Here is a 16,941-nt window from a genome sequence, read left to right as displayed (position 1 = left end):
ATACTCCTTGTACAATCCCTCCCGCCAGGGTGAATTTGTATATTGGTTTGATTAATTGGCTGAACTGTAGCTAGTACTAGGCATAGTCTGTGTCCCAATCCTTGTTCCTGGAGTTAAGAAATGGCTTCTCTAAACCACATCCCATGTGTGCTATTCTTGCCCAGAATTGAAGTCACCAATTTTATTACTGCGCAGCTTCATGTCCAGCATTGCCTAGTCACTCCCCTCCCCCCCCCCCCAATATATTTTTTTATTCCAACTGAATTTGTATCCACACAGATTCTACTGTGACGTCCAGTCCATACCAATTTCCCATTTCCACAGAAGTCTAGGCATTGTGGTACCTCCAATGTCTAGGACCTAATTTCTTGCCAGTAGTTCACACAGCATTATCTCTAAGGCTAGGCTGGACAGTTATTTTCCTGTCCTGCAAAATATTTTAATGTGTTTGGACATTTTTCCCCATTCATCATTGGGACAGGGAGATCTTTCAGTTTTTGCACCAGAAAACATGACAGAGATCCCCCCACCCTCAGCATAACCAAGTTTGGTGGCTAGGGAACTAAGCTGGGGATGTGAAGAGCTAGGTTCAAGTCCCAGGTAAAGGATGGAATGGGGAAGGAGCAGAAATTCAATCTTGGACCTGCGAATCTTTCTAATGAAAGTTCTGAACGCAATACATTCCCATATTTCCATTTTGACAAATTGGCATTTTCAAATGGAAAATGTCCAAAAATTCCAAACCAGCTTTAGTTATCTAGTCACATCAGTTTCCTGTCCACATTTCAGAAGAGTTTATTTATAAATAGACCCTCTGTCACTGCCAGGTACCTTCCCAATTTTTGTTTTTAAACAGGCTGGTTTTGCATGCAGATAGGACCAAACCGGACTACATAGCTGGCCTTTACAAAGCTGCACCAGGGTTTAACATTTTAAAGAATTTGGGGCTGGGTGCACACTAAAGGCCATCTTGTTTTAAGCAAGTTGATTGGAACAGTCTTTCCAGCCCAAATGCTCTGCAGAATAGGACATTGCATTGCCAGCTTTGCCACTGACTTGACTTGTAACAGGGTAGGGTGCACCTCTCAATCTACAGGGTAATATAGCATGGGGAAGTAGCATGCCATATGACCATATGTATTAGTTTCTTGAGTATCCAAGTCTCTGAAGTCCCCTTTAAGAGATCCATGGATGTGTCTCCCTCTCACCATACTGGTCTGTTCAATTTAGCTTCTTACACACTTCAGAATAAAAATACTTCATGACCTGCATTGGTACATTCAGTTTCATCTCCATTTCCCTGAGGAAAAGTGAAATACTTTTTTTCCTTTACAGAGATGGTGGTGTTATTAGCCTTTTTTAAGAAAACAGATTAAATTATATTTGTAACGAAAGATCACCCCATAGAGATGTTTCTAGTGGAGTCCCATATGGATCTGTTCTTAGCTCAATGGTATTCAATATCTTTATCAATTATCTCAAAGAAATAAAACCACCACCTTCCTGGTAAAAATTTACACAAGGATTGATAGAATGGTAAATTATGATGGGGAAGGTCAATCCTACACAATCATCTGGATTGCTTGATAATATGGGCTCATTTGAACATGTATTTTAATACAACCAATTGCAAGGTCACATCTAGGAACAAAATGTACTTACAGAACAAGGGGACTCAATTCTGGACGCAGTGTCTCCACAGAGGGTAACAGTCATGGTTAACCAACTGATTGTAAGCTCCTAATGTGATGGCTTAGAGTGTTAGTGTGATCTTTGGAGGTATAAACAGTAGGAGTAGGGCTGTGGTATCACCTCTGTAGATGGCATTAGTAAGACTATTATGAAAATGTGGTTTCCAGTTCTGGGACCTACACACACTGGTTAAATGTGATTTGATCATCATCTCTTAAGTGCCTATATAAGGAGCTTTCTGACAGACGGCTCTTCCAGTGGAACACTGTTGGATTCTCCATCACTTGAAGTCTTTAAATCAGACTGGGTGTCTGTTTCTAAAAACGATGCCCTAACTCAATCACAAGGTAAGTGTCTGATGCAGGAATTACTGGGTGAAATTCTTTGGCCTATGCTAAGCAGGAGGTCCCCTTTTGGCCTTAATATCTATAAAAGCAAGTCTGGAGAAAAACTTTGCAATTTAACCTAAAAAAAATAGTGAGACTGTGGTCATCCTTTGTGCTGATCATTTCTACAGGAACTTTCTAAGGATAATGCTAAGAAAGCCACATCTTAGCCACCTCTCTCCAGTTTCATCCTTGTTTTGGTTTCTACCTCCTTCCCCCTTATATTTTTCTTTTCCTTCTTCCTATTGATCCTTTGAGTTCCCCAACTCACATGTAGGCCATATGCCACTCTTCCTACTTTGTGAATGGGTGATAATTCCATTGATGGCAAGCAATGTAGCAAACCCCCCCCCCCCCACACACACACTTTACTCAACAGAAGATGGTGGGAAAACTGCTTTGTAGTCTGAGAAAGTAGGGAACTAGTAGGCTAGTTCTGTACGTTCATGATCTCCAATACGGCAGAGATTTAAAAGCATATGCAAATGCTTGAAGTATTACAAAAGCTACATTTTGTAGTAAATATTCCACTTTTAAGAATCAAAACAGTTTAGCTGGTCACCTTTGATAAGTGAAAACCTCAAATATAAGCCTCAGTTTTTACGTCCCATTAGTTGCTTAAGTGTTGTCTACGCCAGAGAAATCAAGTCCCCCAATAAAGGACAAGCTCTCATTCACAAGCCTTCAGACATTACATGTAATACAATCTATCACACAAACACATCACACCGACAGCCAACTGAGAGCTCAGATATTACCACAAAATAGTAATTTATAAAAAAGCCTTTTTGAGGTATACAATACTATTCAACTTACCCCTCCTGCTACTGTACATGCTACACATAAGGCTTGACCAGTCAGACATTTACATGAGCAACTATTTCCATGCCACAAAACAGCAACTTTGTAGAAGTAACTTTTGTCCAGCTATTAGCAGTATAAACTTAACATTTTATTAATCAGCTTCATACTATGCATATTTTGGCAGGCTGTGGAGAAGGATGATAACTGTCTTTTCTTTTAATTAACTACTGAATTTTAGAATTGGAGGAACAGAAAGATCACCTTTGCTATGTATAAGATTTGGGAAGTAAAAATCAAACTGTTTATTATTTTTTTACCATTGGAAAGCATTTTACACAGGTTTTGATCTTCAGAATACCCTGGAATCAGTAGAAAAACTTTAAATGAACAGTTTTGTATAATAGAAACCTTTCAGCAGTCAAAACTCTGACTAAAAAAATACATGCAAAACATACTCCTCTCAAAAACACAACTTTGAACAAAGCACCGAACTACACAGATATGCAGAATGAAACAGCATTTTAACTTCACCAAAAAGTAGTCTTCATAAAAGGTGAAAAAGTCACCTATTCACTAGGCACTGCTCACTTTTTAAACAGAACAGACAATAAAAATATTGTCCACAAATCTTCGATCCCAGCTCAAAGGCTGTAGCTAGAAATTCCTCTAAATGTCTTGTTTTAATAGCGACCTGCAAGAGAAAATGAAAATATACATTCATGTGTTTTGTAATTACTGACAGGCTAAATCTTTAAAAACACTAGTTAAAGCCTTTCAACCTCTGTAGAACACCTTGTTCAAGTAGGTAACAGAAATTTAAGAGCTATGGGCATGTCTGCATAGGGAAATTTACCAGCAAACTATAGCACTGAACTTCCCTGTGTAAACAAGCCCTCAGATACTTGACATAGGGGAACTGGTGTTTCAAGGTACCAAGAAAGGACCAGTACAATGCAGATTACAATGTATGGCAGAATGATATTTCCATGTTTACCAGCAAAGACTGTGGGAACATTACTCACATGTATCCCTTAAGACCAAGTAAAAATAATTTTATGGCATTCTATTTTAAACAGAACCAACCCACATGAACACTTCTACAGAACATGTGCTGATACAATGATATACCCTAGAAGCTCTTATTTTAGGGATTTTTAAATATTAAATGTAACTGGTATTATACAATACTAATACAAAAGCCAGTACTCTGACTTAGTTGTCATCTGTACTATAGAAGGTACCATGTTGGGAAACTTAAGTTTCAACATGTTAGTGTATGCCAGGATTGAGAGTTTGATCTTGCTGTCTACAGAGGCATAACCAAAACGTTAACCATGACATGGCAATATGGCATAACTGGGTCTCACAAGAGTTTTAAAAAGGAAAGTTATGCAGGGCAAGGAGACAGAAGAGTAAAACAGACGTTTGCCTTGTCCTTAAAAGGTGGTCACTTGCTTGGAGAACTGTATTAGTTTTTTCAAGGGGAGTTAACTAGATGGTGAGAATATTCAAGTCCCAGTAGTCTCCCCCCGTTAAGTTTTTAGCTACATGAAAGTCGTCATCTAACCAATGACAAAGCCCATTCTAAAACAAGACTTACGAGGTGAATAGGATCGAGATCTGGAGCGAGATCTATAACCTCCTCTGCTGTAGTATGGAGATGGTGATCTTCTCCTGTGAAAAGGATTAAAACGATAATTAAGCCAATTCAGGTTTCACAGTAATTAACGCTGATACACATTAATTGAAATGATACCGAGAAACACCACATTCTAATTTTCCTTCAATAACCCTCCTGCTGGCGATTAGTGAACATGCCATGAAAGCCAGTCACCAGGAATTTAAAATTAATTGTCACACATGCACTCCAGTTGCCTGTGCAACATTCCTAACTAGCAGCTGATTCACTGGAAACCATGCTCTGCTGAGCTGACAGGAGCATCTGTACAGTATATTGACAGATGCTACCTAGAAGTCAGTCCAAGTACTGGAACGTAATGGCCTACTCTGTCAGACCAGTGGTCTATCTAGTGAAGTATTCTGTCTTCCAATGGTGCCAGACGCTTCAATGGAAATGAACAGAATAGGGCAATTGAGCGATCCACTCCCTGTTGTCCAATCCTAGGATCTGGCAATCAACCACTTAGGGACACCCAGAGCATGGGGTTGCCCCCCCGACCATTTTGGCCAATAGCAATTGATGGACCTATCCTCCCTGAACATATCCAATTCTTTTTTGAACCCAGTTATACTTTTGGCCTTCACAACATCCCTTGCAAATGAGTTCCATAAGTTCAGTGTGCATTGGGTGACTACGTACCTATAAAAACTAGTAGTGAATGAAGACAGCAAGCTTGAGATATTTATTATTTTTAGTGAAAAGGTTTCATTTTATAATTTAAAGAACAATCACCGGTCATGTTAATTTTTGGACTATTAAATATGCAGAGGCTGAGAAACATTAATCTCATCTGTAATCACATGACAAGTAACAAACCAATACTTCTTACCTTAGCTATTCATCTCCAAATAAATATTTAAACTTGAAAATCTAAAACGCACAACTACTGCAAATCTTTGGGGCTAGTCAAAAATTAGGTTCCCCATTCTATCAAGGCTCTCTACATTTCTACCGTCTCTACATAGTAAATTCTCGCCTAACATACCTATAGATCTGATCCCTGTCTTGGGCAGCTCTCCATCCTCCTCCTCCTCCTCCTCCTCCTCCGCCACCTCCTCCTCTGTGAAGACAGAAGCAAACAAACAACCTTTTTTGCACTTTTATTTACTATTTTCAAAGATATAAAACAAAGAAAAAGTGTTATATCTAGTGTAAAGCTACAGTTGGATTACATAGAAAAAACAAAATACCTAAACAAAAGTTGCTGCATTGTGTAAGTGTAAGCTACCTGTCTCTTATCACAGTTCGTTTGTGTACCGGGCCCAGTATGGCTTGGCTAAAATTACATAGTGTCTGGGAAAATTAAAGAAGTCTCATGGTCCAATCTGCCAATATTGTATTTTACAATTTCCTATCTTGCAAGCAGCAGTAGTTTGAGATGATCTACTTCCAGTCTTAAACTGAAGCACAATTTCAGCCACAGTATTCTGTGCAAAAATCTGTACTTGCTCACTCACCGGGAAGCAATAGTTTTATTTTGTTCTGAATTGAGACAAGTAAGATAGGATCACTCTCATGATAGGAAGCATAAGCTAGTGGATTCCATGCATGAGCTAGTAAAATTCTCATGATTACTTTAATGAGGCTGGTTTTAAACATGTAGAGGGGAAACGGTCACACATTTGGTACAAGGTATCCAAACAAAATACACTGAAGTGGGTTCCACGAAAGCGTATGGCCACAGAAATTTGTTAGTCTTTAAGGTGCTACAGGATTCTCGTTGTTTTTGCTGTAAAGTTTATGTATTTTAGAGCATCTATACATGCGCTAGGTGTCATGCAATGCAAATAAGATCTGGTCCCTGATCCAAAGACCTTGTAAGTTCTAGATAAGACACAAATGAAGGAGGACAAACAGCTGGAAAGGAGGAAAGGAAGGAAATGTTAGAAAAATAAAGGTATGATTACTCAGGCATGTCATCTTGGACATTCTGGTGGGCATAAACACACTATTTTGATATTTTTTCTGTTTGAGGTTATGCAGGTAGTTTAACTAAAATTGCTCTGTCCATGCTTTCCTCTCTGCTCCATGCTCATCACTGCATTCTCTGCATATTTGCAGAATAGATGAGGCCACAACTCTGTCCCTCACAATGATCCCTTGGGCATAATGGAAAAACAGTGTACATGGAGATGTCAAAGGCTGAGCAGGCGCCAAATAGTGCAAACAGGGAGCAGGCGCAGTCATGGTCGCTCACAGAGCACTTGTGAGTCATCACTACAAGTCCTCAGACAACACCTCTGGGTGAAGATGTAGACTGCAGACAAAGCCACTTGCCTAATTTCTCTGGGAGAAGGCCAGTCAGTTTGTAATTTGGATTGAAGGGGATGGGGGAAAAAGGAGGGGATAAGTGGATATTCAAAGACCTTTACTTTACATTAGCTCTCAAAGCCAGAAACGAAATGTGTTTGCACAGCACTTAGCATAATGGGGACCTGCTCCATGACAAGGGCTCCGAGGTACTACAGTAGTATCGTACAAATATTAAATAATAGTGTGAGGGAATTACATTCTAACAAGTCAATTCCTATCTAAAGTTGGATTAGGGCTGAAGAAAACACATCTCCATTGAGTCCAGTTCTTCAAAGTCAGAGAGAAGAGATACGGCATTTTAGCTATGAGGACAATCAGTGGTTTCTTAAACATCCAGACATAGGAAATGAGACTGTGGCTTAGCCTCAGCTTCAAATATGATAAAGGCTCTAAATATGCTGCAGAATAAGGTAGAATCCAAAAATTATCTGCTTATTTTTAAGTAAGGGGATAAAGTAGGGAAAAGACTGAGGCAGAGTTTGTTGAAATTACATGAGGTGAGCCCCTCTATTGTTACTGAGCATTTCCATACTAAAAGCATGCCACTTCTAGAACAAGAGTCTATGTAACAGGTAAAGGGGAAGGAGAGAATAGTAGGTGGGAAGGTGAACGTATTTGGGGAATGTGTACAACTTAGGAATTTTGGTTGATATTGTGAGGTTATGAAAATTTCTCTATGATGGAATGTCTCTCTCTATATATCCACCGCTGCTGACAAAGCGGTAAGCACATATCTCCCAGATGAGATACAATGGAGAGCAGTTGAAGTTAGTTACTGTACTCTGACTGGTCAATAGGTATGCTAAGGAGATTGGCTGGAGCGGAGAGAAGCCATTTAGCTGTAGGGGTGGAGTTTTGGAGAGTGGAAAAATTACCAGCAGTAGGACAAAGGCAGGTGTTTGTTGTGGGATAGAAGATCATGAAGGACTCTCAGAGCCACATAGGATGCTCTGGGCAGAAGAGATGGGCATGACTCATCAGGGCAGGGTTAGCTGCAGAACCAACCAAGATGAGAGAAAGCAAGGTGGCGGGAAGAAGGGAAGAAAGAGGTGCCATCATTCAGAAGTCAAGCCATGAAGTGCAGCATAACGGTCTGGGACACCCCCAGAGGACCCAGCTCGCAGCCCAAAGAATGCTCCAGAATGATGAAGAAACGGAGCATGGGGTTTATTTGTGTATAGATCTCTGCATTTCTTGTGCTACTGAAAGAAGAGCAGTGGTGTTTTAGAATCTTCTACAAATTCTACTTATATCATCTGCTATACCTATTATGTGCCCTTGAAGAATTAAGCTGTGGGCCCAGACATGGCAGTAGTTCTGGGAGTTACAGGGAGTCTGAGGGGTCAGTACTGGTAACGGATAAGGTTGCAACTGCCAGAAGGGAATGCTAGATAGAGGATCTGCACCCCAGGAGCGCCTAGGTCACCAAAGACAGGGGCAATGGCAGGACTCTGCTCAAACATTGGAGGCTTAAAGCACATGAGATATAGGGTCTGGATCTCCTCACAGCAGTCTGGTGAGTGATCAAGAGGGGTGCCTGACTAGAAATAACAGACTACGACCCTACGCTGTCTAGAGCGCCAACCACTAGACAGGATGTAGAGGAAAGAGTATGGTCCTAAATTATGTGTCGCCATGAACCAGTCTTTATATTTGTACACATCATCCCACTCTTAATGCACAGTTTCCCTGTTTTAGTCCATGCTCTCTCTGGCCTCCCATTCCTTTTACTCGTGCTCAGGGCCATGCCTGCACTGCACTCTCAACACCAGTATGAGCATTGCCAAGAGTGAAAGTAGTTTCACACTCTTGCTGATATGCAATGGTCAGGAGCAAGAGCATAATTCACTGTAAGGAATTATTCTGCAGGAGCAGTTTAAAGTAATTGGTGAGATTCTATCAATCAATCTTGTATTTAATATAAGCTCTTGTAAAACCAGCTACAACATTCATTGAAGGAAAGCTCTGAGAATAAGGCAAACAACATTTGGAGGATGTGTTGACTCTTCAAAATGATAGACTAAGATTTAGAAAAAAGAAATCATACCAATTTTGAGTGATTATGCCATAAGGAGACAAAACAAAGTAAGGTTGTCCTAGAAGGAGTGACAGGAAAAAGGACTAAGGGTACTAGTTGCTCAAAAGGGATAATTTGACCCAGCTAAGGAATTTTACACTAAAGTGTAAAAACCTGCCTCAGGTCTGACGACAGGAAATCATTAAAATACACACACAAAACCTGAACTCCTAGGCATTAACTTAAGAAAATTTAAATTTTGCTTTGCCTCTGTTACAGGGTCCAACTTTGTTCTGGCAAATAATATGAAGATTCAGATGTCACACTTGACATTTTTCATCAAGACCAGCACCACCAAATGGCTAAATCCAATTGGTTTGAAATTTATTTAAAACAGTTTTATAATTTAACTATGGCAACATATGTTAACTAGGAATTTCACTCATGTTAAGTACAACCAAGTTAGGTTGGTCATACCTAAACCCCTACAAAATAAGTTAAGCATTAGCACTGCCACAATAGCAGTTGCCCTCTATCGTTTTGTCTGTACCATAGTATTTAAAGCACCTAGACTACCCCTACATGATAGAGTTTTATCTACAATTCAACACTACGTGTCTAAGGTTTCACTTTCCCCTCTTAGTTTGTTTTAACTTCTCATTTCCTATAGTTAGTTGCTGTGCTGATGAATCCTGGAGCAGCTGTTGTCCACAACAGGGTATACGATAGGAAAATCCAACTGTGGGTGCCAAGGGATTAGTTGATATACTGCCTTGGAATATGGCTGCCCTCTTGTTTTGTACAAAGGCTACGTGACATTGTCCTTCTACTGGACAGATGTACTATGAAAAGTTTAATTTATGACCTTGTCTACACTGGAACTTTCGAAATAATTTTCCACAGTTGTACTACCACTGGCAATAACTTCGAGCATGGGTGGTCATCTTTGCCCCTGTGTTGACTATGTCCCCCCAAATCATGGCTAGAAAGCCTGACAGGAAAATGCAAGTAGTAGAGGTCTATATTAGTACTTCCACTATTGCTACTTCTGATGAGATGTGCCTCTGGGAGATTTTTTTTTTTTTTTGGCCAGTATACACGGTGTGTGCACGTGTGTGCGCTCTTAAAGCTGAAGTATTCACAGCGTAGCCACTATTAAGCTATTTCATGTATATTTGTATAACAAATTTAAATATGGCATTATGGATTATTTATGCTGAAATTAGCAATCTCGTTCAAATTGAAATTCTGATCTGCTTGTCACATTGATTTTTGCTGTACAGTCAGATGGTGGTCAACGATTATTTGCAGTAAGAACCAAAAATTTCAAAACCAGATCCTGGATGTAAAACAAACAGGGACTTCAAATGAGTTTCAAAGTTACAGTTATAACATTTAACAAGTCAGAAAAAATGCAAATAATTTACTTTCAAAAGCAGGAGTTTCAAGAGAAACCTCTAGCCCGAAGTGATCTGCACATATTTTGGTATTTGTTAATACTGGCTCACCTGTAAGATCTGCTGTAATATTCACGATCATCATACCCTCTGTCATAACCTCTGTCATAGTAATCTCTTCGACGGGAGCTGCCACTGCATGGAACAGAGAGTTACAAAAATACAAAATACTGCATATTGGCAAGCCTTACTGAGCTAACAGTGCTTATAGGAATCTTCAGATAAAGTGGTCAGGAAATGTAAACTGCGAACTTAATCTGACAGTTCTTTGCATTTCACTTTTTGACATGAACACAAAGTTTAAAGATTGCAGGAGGAATTCCTTTCTAAAACAACTTTCCCCTCTAACTTTCAGGAAAAAAATGTCTCTTTTGGAAGGATTTTTCTCAATGAGCCCACTGGTGACTTAAAATGTATGAACATGGTTTCAACAACAGCTACTAAATTGACTTTAAAAAAAAAAGCTGTCAGCTGACAGAAATGTTTTCTTTAAAAGTCTTTCAACTTAAGATTTTAGTTCTTGTGTCTTTGATCGTATGAAATCAAAAGTTTTTAATTCAATCTTTTTAGATAGCAAGCTCAGATTTAGAGCTATAAATTCAACATTTCTGGGTATGGCCTCTCCTACTGTTCACCTCCAACTGCCCATGTCCTCTTGGTTTTTCCCTGGTACCATTTCCCAAGGAAAACAGTGATGTTGATAGATCTGGAAGAGTTCTATCCGCCAATCAGAAGCAAGTTAAGAACTGACTAAATTAAGGAACATTAGAAAGGTGAATACAAAGTACAGTAATTGATGCCTTCGGTTTTTTAGAAGTGTTCAAGTGCTGTATGACCATTAAGTGAAAAAGTTCATGTACTTTTATTTCTATTTCTGGTTATTTACTAAAACATAGACGTCACTAAAATATTATTGTACACAAATGCATCTCGACTCTTTATGTTGGAAAAAGCATACAAATTTTGAGGGCTACCCACAAGAGAGGACTTTTTATGCACTATTAGTTTATGTCCATATGCCAAGAGTTGCATGTGTACTTTTGAAAGTCTGGGTCTTTATGTTTGAACAACGTACATAGGTATGTACAAACAAAAAACCAAACCCCACCCAGGATTGTGTGGATGCAGAATTCCTACAACAGAAGGCAGAGCACAGATCATTTAACAAAACAAAACACAGACTTTATTTGGCAAACTAAATGTGCATTTCCTTTATGCCACTTGCACTATTTGATTTCTGAAATAACTTACTAAGTTGGTCTCCCCATGTAGATTCCAGGTGTAGGGGTGTGAGGCCTTTTTGTTATGGAGAAGTCTACCCGGATCCTTCTCCCATCAAGTTCCATTCCATTGGCACGTTCTTTGGCCTATACAGAGTGAAATAACCACAATTTAGACAAGAGATTAACTTCAACCTAATAGAAAATTGTGTTAGCAGTATGGTTATCAACTACTTCTCCTTTCCCAGCTAGCAGGGGTTGGGCTGTCGATCAGTCTTTTCCAAGCTTGCCAGTCCAGCATTTGCTCTATACCCATTCTGTCCCCTCTTCTGGTCTATCCACTGTTTTCTTAGCCATCCTCTTGTTCTCAGTCTGCAGACTCTAGTCTCAGATGCCTCCCTAATGGGATTCCCTTCATCCATCCTTGTACATGCCCATACCATCTCAGCTTCATCTCTGTAGCTTCTCTGATACTGCAAATCTTGGTCTTACTCCTGATGACATCATTCCACATATGGTTCAGCAATGTTTTCCTTCAAACATCTCATTTCAATAGCTTCAAATCTTCTCGAGTGCCTCTCTTTAGTTACCCATGTCTCTGATCCACACAGAAGAGCAGGTCTTACCATGGTTTTCTATAGTTGCCTCTTATGTAGTCTGGGCATTCATTTATAAGAAATCACTCCACTTACCTTGCACCACACTCCCCCCATACTCAGCTGTCTTGTTTGTGGTTCTCTGTTGATTTCTCTATTTGCCACTAACCAGTCCCCCAATGGAAACACAGATACCTGACTTAGGTGCTGGCCCTGAATGTTGATATTTATCTGTCTTAGTTCTGAAGTCGTCATCTACATGATTTCACTCTTCTCTTTACTCATTTTGACACTGTGCTTTGTTTGATGCCTACTCTAGGCATAAATTACTGACCAAATCTTCCCCATCAATTGGCCATTAGCACAATTTCGTTTGCATAGATCAATGTCATACAGCCTTCCATTTGGATCTGCTTACCTATGAAGCCTACCACAATTATGAATAGTAATGAATTAAGCACTGATCTCTGGTGGAGTCCAACCTAAAACTCTAAAGAGCAACTAGCACTTTTGCTATAGAACCCTCATTACAAACCCACCATCTGGACAAGATCTTCCAGTACCTTACAGAATCAGAGAGGCACCAGCAGTCACCTAGATACTTTGTCAGATGATTTCTGCAAATTGAGAAAAACCCAATCAATGAACCATGCTACGTATTTCCCTCCAGTTACTTTATCACCAACTATCTGCTGATGAACACACTACCTGTTGTCCATTTCCTTTTCTAAAGCCAATTGCTCCTTTCCTAAAATGGGCTTCACTATTCAGAGAATGCAGTTATGATTCTCAGTTTCATGTAGTGGGACAGCAGCTTAATTCCTCAGAACTTCAAAAAGTCATTTAGGTCACCTTTTTCTTTGTATATCAGTGCCAGTATGGATTCTCTCCATTTTCTTGGAATTATCTTTTCTTTCCAGTGCACGGATTCGTGTGAACCGACGTCTATCAGCCTCTCTCAAGGCTTTGATAATTTCCATTGTGACTTCATCTGGACATGCTGCTTTTCCAGGTGCCTTGAGGTCTGCCACAATGCAGCACATAAAGGGTTTTCTACATGAAGTCAACCCGCAGTATTTTCTCCATCAGTTACATACATTATCTCCTATCACAAGCAGTCTGACCCCTGCATCTTTTGCGAATGGTGTGTTCACTTTGTCTTCTTCCTGGTTTCTTGTCCATGAGGTCACGTACATTCTCTTTTTGGCAAGTTGAGAATGGTTGTGCAACTCATCATACAGCTCATCCAAAGCTAGGTTTCTTGCCTTCCTTACTGCTTGCTTTGCTACTTGTCTAGCGGCTCTAAAGGTAGCATCCACTTCTTCTGAAGGGTTATTTCCCCATCACCTTTCTGGCTTTTCTTGTCTGCAGTCAACTGTGCAGTCTGCAGATCCTGATGCACGTTTCACTGGAGCAAAGCTCATACTGGGCCCATTTGCCAGTTGGGACCATTACAATTAGTGTGCTGGGGTATAACTGTTTCACTTGGGATAACCATATTATCCTTAAACATCTTCCGTTGGCTCATTTGGGTTAGCAAGAAGTTGTCTGCATGCTTACTCAATTGCTTCAGTGTGTGTCAAGATGACTCTTCCTAAATCAAGTGATGGCAATCATCCACTGATTGTCTAGACAGATGTCAAGCTGTGTAGTGCCCTCTGCATTCTGAAATCCCAGTGTATATCGTTCTAGTGTCTGCTCGGAGTCTGACTGACTCGAGCCTGTATAAGTGTTGAAATTTCTCAGCATAAACAGTTAATTTTTCTGGTCCAATCTCTTCAAATGTTAATATGGTTCAATTACTTATTTTGGATTGTGCAAGATTATAAATCCATTAAATTGTAGTTAGGAGGGTAACTCTGGTACAACTGGAGATCTACCTCATTTTTGTTTGAAGCATAACTCATCCTGTATTTTATGCTGAGATAATCGCAAAGGACAGGATATAATAATTCTTCAAGATGGCTTATAGCTCTTATATGATGAATAAAGAATTGGTCTTTTGGGATGTGTAAATTACTTTCACCTCCAACTTGGATGGCCAACATTAACAGTCTATGTAACTGCTACGGTCAAGTTCTAGTCTCCAAGTACTCTTAAAAATATGTTCATTTTTATTTATTATTGACATTTTAAATTTACTTTCATATGTATTTTAAACCTAATATGATTGTGGCTTTGGGCACATTTGATTAATCACTAATATAAAAACTAAAACCATATAAGCCTTTTAAAATATTGTTTTAAGACTTTCATACATTTTCCAGTTTGTCAAGACATACATCTAAAATCAAACACACCCCTCGGGAAAGTCTAAGAATTTTATCTCATCCACTTCAAATTAAGAGTTGAAAGTTAATCAGCTTGTAAACCTGATTACATATTAACATCATTCAGTTGATTTAAATATAAAATAGTACTTCAAACATTCAAACTTTCATTCCAGAGGATCCCAAAGCAATTTACAAATTATATTAATATAATACTAGTGAAATACAGCAATCAACCAGCAGGAAAAAGCAGTTTTGATCAAATACACAAGGGCAAATATAATCAGCTGTGTGGAACTATTTATATCTGACAAATGTAGGGCTGAATTGACAATGTTAAAATTTTAACCTATGGTATTTGAAATATTTATCACTAAATCATCCCTTTTCAGATTGACAGAAGTTTGCCTTTTAACCTCTTGGTCAAAACAGTTCAAGTAAACATTCATAATCCCATCATGTATTTTGAAGAACCATTAATAGACTGCAGAAAACAAATGTATCACTTCCTAGACTGCTATGTCCAGGTACTTATTTTCATTATAGCAGTTTCAAATATTAATATTGTACCTTGATTCCTTTTCTACTCTCTCTAAAACAAAGATTTAATAGCCACATTTTACCGGATCACGTACCAGTTATACCATGTGGCCAATGACCGGCTTCCCTCTAGTGGATCTTGTGCTTTGCTCCTGTTGGGGGGGCCAGGAAAGTGCCCGTCACCCCGTCTTCCCTGGGGGTGCGGGGGTAGGGACCCGGGCCCACCCGCTCCTCTGGGTCCCAGACCAGGGGCCCTATGAACCGCAGTGGTATACTGCTGGCTCTGTACTTTGAAGTCGCAGTCTCTTCCCCTGGGCTACTTTCCCCCCTCAATCTTTCTGGCCTCTCCGGCCCTATGTCCTTGCCGCCCCTTGCTGGGCTCAGTACCTCCTTTCAGGGTTCCTCCGCTCTCCTACACTTCGCTACTTCGGTCTACTATTTCGCTCCGCTCCACACAGCACAATACCTCTGCTTCCTCCACCTTGTGCCCTGTGTGTTTGGGGCAGAGCCCTTTTATGGAGCACCTGGCTGATCCCTAATTGGCCTCAGCTGGCTCCTAATTTCCCCCTCATGACTCCAGTTAGGCTGCAGGGAATAAAGCCCTGATCATCCTGGGGCTGATATACCTCCCTTCGTAGACTCTCCTGCTGCCCTCTGTCCTTGATATATCACAACAGGAATAAGTTTTCAACATTTGGGAATGGCAAATTTTCCAAGTGTTACATATTCCATCTTACCTCCTTTGCATCATCAACATTCTCAAAATACACAAATGCAAATCCTCTCGAACGCCGAGACTGCTGGTCATACACAATGGAAACGTCAGCAATTGGGCCATACTTGGAGAAGACTTCTCTCAGGTCCCTTTCTGTGGTGTATAGACTCAATCCAAACACACCGAGACAACAGTTGGGGTCAGGATTTGCCTAGAACAACACAAGGTAAGTTTATTTTCAAACTTTTTGCAGTGCAATGTACTTTACAAACATGAGTTAATTCGGCATGACTTCAAGACAGATATATCACCATTTAAGTTTTACTTGCAACAGACATCTGTGTTAGGAACAAACCTTCAGACTTAGCTTTTACAAAAAGGTGTTTTGCATTTTTCACCACACAAGCAGCACACAAATTCCCATGCCAACTTTGTAGTGGCATCACAACTTTATTTCCAGAAGTGGGTACTGTCTGAAAGTGCCCAATATCACATTCACAGAATAGAGTGCTGACCGGTGGATATATATAGCTGTATATTGGTCTGTGGACACCCCATACGTGAGTAGCTTGGCATTTATTTTATTCCCTATTTTAGAGATTTAAGGGATTCACTTCAAGACAGTTGAGCATGAACACGACATTTTAATCAAGCTAGCTTGTTTTGTTTAAGAAAGTCATCAAGGCAGTTCTCATTCCCCTCACCCAAGTGTCGTCCTAATTAGGAGACTCGAAACTGAAGCCTATTTCCTTACTGAATATTTCACCACTAGTGGATATGTACACTTGTTATTGTAAGGATGTTCATGAGTGCTGCACTGCTAGCTTTTTATTTATTTTTAAATAAAAGAAAAAAGCACTTGTTTTGCAACAAAAATTAAATGGACTTTGCAAACAAGGTAGATAAAAATAATTAAAGGGCCCACCCAACTTTGACTGTAGCCCTTTAAAAGATTTGAATAGAAAGCCTCACAGTTTCAGGTATCTGTATCAATGACAAAGTGCTGCGCATTTCAAGAGACTGATACAACATACAATATAGTTTATTAATTATGAAATCTACAGACAAAAGGTTTGATTGACCAATTTGAGAGAGACCCACGACCTCAGACTGTGTGGTAAGTGTCAGGGTCAACTTTTGTTTAGAAAAATGTCTGTATTTAACATACTGAACAGGCACCATAAGTTACTGTAAGCATTCTGAAACTTTAAAAATGTTTACTTTGAAAATTACAAGCTCAAATGTGATCA

At 39.6% G+C, this 16,941-nt stretch overlaps 1 protein-coding gene across 1 annotated transcript in view; it reads right to left on the bottom strand.

The window, feature by feature from the left end:
- Positions 1-3,155: 3,155 nt before the first annotated feature.
- TRA2B (transformer 2 beta homolog) overlaps positions 3,156-16,941 on the bottom strand; it is a 31,164-nt gene continuing 17,378 nt past the window's right edge. The window contains exons 4-9 of the mRNA XM_067538746.1: positions 15,714-15,902; positions 11,602-11,717; positions 10,402-10,485; positions 5,549-5,623; positions 4,483-4,556; positions 3,156-3,573 (exon numbers count right to left, since the gene is read on the bottom strand). Coding sequence (XP_067394847.1) covers positions 3,563-3,573; positions 4,483-4,556; positions 5,549-5,623; positions 10,402-10,485; positions 11,602-11,717; positions 15,714-15,902 — 549 coding nt within the window. The 3' untranslated portion in view covers positions 3,156-3,562. The remainder of the gene's footprint in view (positions 3,574-4,482; positions 4,557-5,548; positions 5,624-10,401; positions 10,486-11,601; positions 11,718-15,713; positions 15,903-16,941) is intronic.

Source organism: Emydura macquarii, unplaced genomic scaffold (assembly GCF_026122565.2).
Source record: "Emydura macquarii macquarii isolate MOO-44397 ecotype Brisbane River unplaced genomic scaffold, CSIRO-AGI_Emac_v2 contig_499, whole genome shotgun sequence".
Lineage (NCBI taxonomy): Eukaryota > Metazoa > Chordata > Testudines > Chelidae > Emydura > Emydura macquarii.
The sequence above is the reverse complement of the archived record's forward strand: the minus strand, read 5'-3'. Positions and strand labels throughout refer to the sequence as shown.